Here is a 4601-nt window from a genome sequence, read left to right on the forward strand (position 1 = left end):
CATATTCATCTCTTTTTATTATTATTAACAAAGATAAATTTTATTATCATTCATCTCTTTTCATTATTATTATTAAAGATCTTACTATCATGATTAAACACTGATCTTATTATTACTATTAAACATAAACCGTATTCACGGTTTTAATACTGAAAAATTTTTATATTTTTTATATTAAAAATATTTACTTGTTTTATATTTGTATCAAAATACTTACTTGTTTTATATTTGTATCAAAGTATTTATTTGTTTTCATTTAGCAGTTTTAACTTAAACATTAAATATCGAAAAGAAGTTTCAACCGTTAGAACTGTTACAAATGCAGCACAAAAATGGTAATTGCGAAACTGTTTAAAACTAATGGTATTTCATACAATTATTGACAATTTACATATCAATATTTAGATCCAGCTTTTTCTGAATGCATTAAATCTCCTATAAATCCAAATGAAGAAATAAATTCAATTGGTAGGTTTTATTTTAACAGCCATAAAAATTGGTTTTAGCGTTTATTTTTATTCATAGACGTTATTTTTTTTACTCGATTAAAGTTAAAATTTTTTTTATAAAGATTTTTCATCTTTTTTGATTTCATAATAAATTTCTTTCAGAGCTGGCTCCTCCTTATATGCAATCCCAAGTAACTCAAGCAAATCACTATTCATCGGAATTTAACAATCCTCAGTTCAATCAACTTCCAAGTCCATATCCGATGGGAATCAACAATTCTCAGTTTAACCAACCTCAAGATCCAGATCCAATGGGAATTGACAATCCTCAATTTAACCAACCTCAAGCTCAATATCCATTGGGAGTTATTTATCAAAAAAACTCGGAAATGACGAAAGGAGACAATATTCTGTTAAACGAATCTCAGGTAATAACTTTAACCCTACGCATTCATGTTCTTTACTAGATTTAATTTAATTTAATGTAAATGGTTCATTGCGTTTTCTTTAGACAAACCAGGTAGTTAATGCTAATGTGAACAGCTCTAAAATCTTCATAGAAGAAAAATCATTTGTTCAACGTCCACCAAATTACAAGAGTCTCGCTTTTTTTTCCTGCTTATGTTGCTTTTGGCCAATTGGATTGATTGCTGTTTGCAAATCACATGACGTAAGTTAAATAAATACCACAATTATTAGCGCATAATTTATGTTTTAAGAAGGACGAGCGAAATACAGGTTGTTTGTCTATTTTAATAATTCCAAAAAACATCTCAATACAGAATACAATAAAAAACTTTTATTTGAAGCCATTTAAATATTTTTTTTCTATTATGAACATAATCAATGGCTTGAAAAGTTCAGATCTTATTAAATCAACTAAAACTAAGCTTAATACTTACGATCACTGTTGTGCAGTAGGAAGCCAATATATGTTATATAGCTTTAATATAAACTGGTTTTCTACAAAGTTCTTTCAACGAAAGTTAAAAGCCAGATTTTGGGCGAGTTCTTAAATGCTCCTTCTGCAAATATCTTAGTTAATATAATTTTAATGTTTCCTCACAACTCAATCTTTTCTTTCATTTAATTTAATTAATCCCTTTGCTGTATTATGTTCGTAATTTGAAAAAGTTACAGACAGACTTCGAAAAGATATAAGCATTTCAATATATAGTTCACTGAAGTCCAAGCATTATCCTTGATGATTGATAATTTTCCTCCAAACATTATCCTTGTTGATCGATAATTTTCCTCAAAACATTTTGACATTGCTTTTTTTTGTGGTTTGTTTTGTTGCCCAAATTGTTTGCATATACAGTTAAAAATTTATCTCAAGTCACTATTATTTTCCTAACATGATTTGTCAAAATTTAATAATGCAAAGTCTTCAATTAAGAGGCGAAGTCAAAATCTTGTAAAACCTAAAAATAACTCAGATTCTGCGTTTATTACATGTCCCCTGCTCCTTTTATTGTAGTTACAATTTGTTGTTTTATCAATGCTTTTATTTGACCTGGAATGTAAGAGTTTGCTTGTAGCAGGTTTCAAATGTTTAAGTAGGTCTTTGAATCTGTTGTATGATCAGTTAAAAATTTAAATAATGCTTAACTATGATTAAAAGTGTCAGCTGCAAATTTTAATTTGTTGTTTGACTTTGAATCTTAACGAGGTCATTCTGACATTTAAATATTGATTTCGAGTCACTTAGCTGTATACTAACTTAATATTGAATTTTTACAACTAAACTTTTCCATGTGAGGTTTCAATAATATAATTTTAATATCCCCGCCATTGCAATAATATTTTTCTCTCATTAGAAAAACATTTAGAGAAAAACGCTGATTTCCTTTTTGCTTAGGTTTTTTAAAGAAATTTTTCGAATTTTTAGCGCCTTTTTGACTCAAAAATGAATAAGTCTTTTACTTAAGAGTTGCATTCTTGAATACTCAAAATATTCAATTTTGGCATGGAATAAGCCATTAGATAGTTTTGAACATTTCAATGATGTTTTTTTAGGTCGATTCAGCATTTATAGAAGGAAATCTTGCCAAATCGCAAACCGCTTCCGTTGCCACCAGGAGATATGCATTAATTTCCATTGGATTGGGAGTTTTTTTAACTTGTCTTGTTTTAGTTTTAAACATAGTTCAATTATCAGCTGTTTAACGTTTTTAATAAACTTAAAGTTTTAACGCTTAAATTACACAAAATAACAATAAACAATTTTTTACATAAAAATATTTGATGTGGCTGCAAAAATTATATTTGATTAAGAAATACATGAAATGTCAATGCCAAAATAGTTAAAATCTTAATATAAATTAGTTTAGGTTGTAATCAAATATTTAGCACGAGAAAAATAATGTTTTGATTATCCAAATGCTAAAAAAGAAGATTATTTGTATCAGATGATTTAGCAGCTTTATTCTTGAACATTAGATGCAGAAATCTTATGGAACTGTATACATCTTTACCATAGTTATATGCAGTTACCATAGTTATATGCAGTTTGGCTGAAACTAATTCTTTAAAGTATTTTCTGAAAACAATCAAGAGATCTGAAAATAATTAACAGATGCAGTCCTGTAACACAGGTTGATTCGTATTTCTACCAGATGCATAAGCCAGCAATTTCAATTTCGTGTAAACTTTCTCAATACACTTACTATAAGTTTCAATTATTGCTAATAAATATATTCTGATACTAATAATGACCAACCTTCATTACAATAAAGGTTAGGGCTCAGTTAATCGGCCTGCATCAATTAAAGAGGAGGTCTCTGCCAATAGAAAATCGTAAACCAGGCGTATGTGAGCTTCAACAGTCCTCACTTTAAGTTTAACCCTTTCATGCGCTGGGTAAGGATTTTAATGTTTTCTAGAGCACATTTTTTAAAAATACACTTAATACCCTTAGATAGAGCAGAAAATTCTCTTTTATATGGTGCATCATCTTTAAAGACTTTTTGTTTTAGCGTAAAATAAACGCAATAGAAATAAAATTACTGAGCCATTTTTTTTCGTATATACTTACCCCAGTTTACTCTAAAGATACCCAGTTTTACTTTTTATACATCCATTTACTACACCGATACAACTGAGTTTTAAATGGACGTCATTTTTTTAATTGTACAACTGTTGAGGGTCAACATTGGTTTAGTGTTAATTCGATTGACACCCTGACGTTACACAGTGAGACAGAAAATATAAAGTCAAATTTAGTGAAGCATGAGAAGTTTCGAGAAAGTTTCGACAAGTTTCGAGAAATTCTGAAACGATAAAAAGAGATTTCTTGTTCTTTTCAAAGTATTTTGTTTGTTTTGGAAAAGTCGTCTGATTCGATGAACTTTAAGAAATACTATTTTATCCGAATAAACTCTGAAGTTTTTCTGAAGAATTTAACTTTGTTCCCAGAGAATGCTTAATTACACAACTAAATCCGACTTTCTACAAATAAAATGAAAATCGATCAGAAAGCTTTACTTACATCAAGCAGTAAGTAATATATTTATTTAGCAAAAAATAGCAGTAACACTGCTACTACTACTTCCCACTTGATGGTAAACTCCTCCGCATTAAGAGTGTCAATCTTCAGGTGTGTTTGGATTCAAACGTTTGCAACGAAATTACGGGGATTAACATTTTTTTTTTAAGTAATATTTTTTGAAAAATATAAAACATCTATAATATGAACTGAAGCTTTAGAAAAATGTTGATCATTTTTCATAGCATAGAATTATTGTAGAATTTTAGATAACGTTTGCTTATTTCAAGAGATAACAAAAGAATGCTGTAAAAGTCGGTAACATTCGAATCGGGAAAAAAACGCATATTGAACTTGATGAATGTTCCATAGACTTTAATAAAAACCAAGGTCATTTGAAGGCGGTTGAGTACCAATTAATATAAACAAATATTGAAAACAATTTTCTTTAAAACTTGTTATTGCTTGTGATTTATTTTAAAATTATCAAGGTTTTGTATGTAACGCTAAAAAAAAAAAAATTGTGAAGATAAACGGTTTTTTTAAAAAAAAAAAAAACCAAGCTAATGGGGTAGTACTAAAACGTTTCTTACTTTAAGAATACTTTTTTACAACTCTAGAACTTAAAATTTTTTAAGAGTTTCTTAGAGTATCAAAAGAGAGAA

General features: G+C 28.4%; 1 protein-coding gene across 1 annotated transcript; it reads left to right on the top strand.

The window, feature by feature from the left end:
- The first annotated feature begins 201 nt into the window (after positions 1 to 201).
- On the top strand, positions 202 to 2864 carry LOC149877704 (uncharacterized). The gene is made up of 5 exons (XM_090074334.1): positions 202 to 335; positions 406 to 468; positions 612 to 877; positions 961 to 1119; positions 2469 to 2864. The coding sequence occupies exons 1-5, from the start codon at positions 320 to 322 to the stop codon at positions 2616 to 2618; spliced, it is 654 nt and encodes a 217-aa protein (XP_089930460.1). The 5' UTR covers positions 202 to 319; the 3' UTR covers positions 2619 to 2864.
- The last annotated feature ends 1737 nt before the right edge of the window (positions 2865 to 4601 follow it).

Source organism: Hydra viridissima, unplaced genomic scaffold (genome assembly GCF_058129835.1).
Source record: "Hydra viridissima isolate aposymbiotic clone 2 unplaced genomic scaffold, HvirCarnegie_v1 scaffold_16, whole genome shotgun sequence".
Classification (NCBI taxonomy): Eukaryota; Metazoa; Cnidaria; class Hydrozoa; order Anthoathecata; family Hydridae; genus Hydra; species Hydra viridissima.

What these genes read in the sequence shown, in the direction of transcription:
- LOC149877704 (XM_090074334.1), top strand. An exon ending in TGAAGAAATAAATTCAATTG is followed by an intron (nt 469 to 611) that starts GTAGGTTTTATT and finishes AATTTCTTTCAG; the next exon opens with AGCTGGCTCCTCCTTATATG. An exon ending in CTGTTTGCAAATCACATGAC is followed by an intron (nt 1,120 to 2,468) that starts GTAAGTTAAATA and finishes ATGTTTTTTTAG; the next exon opens with GTCGATTCAGCATTTATAGA.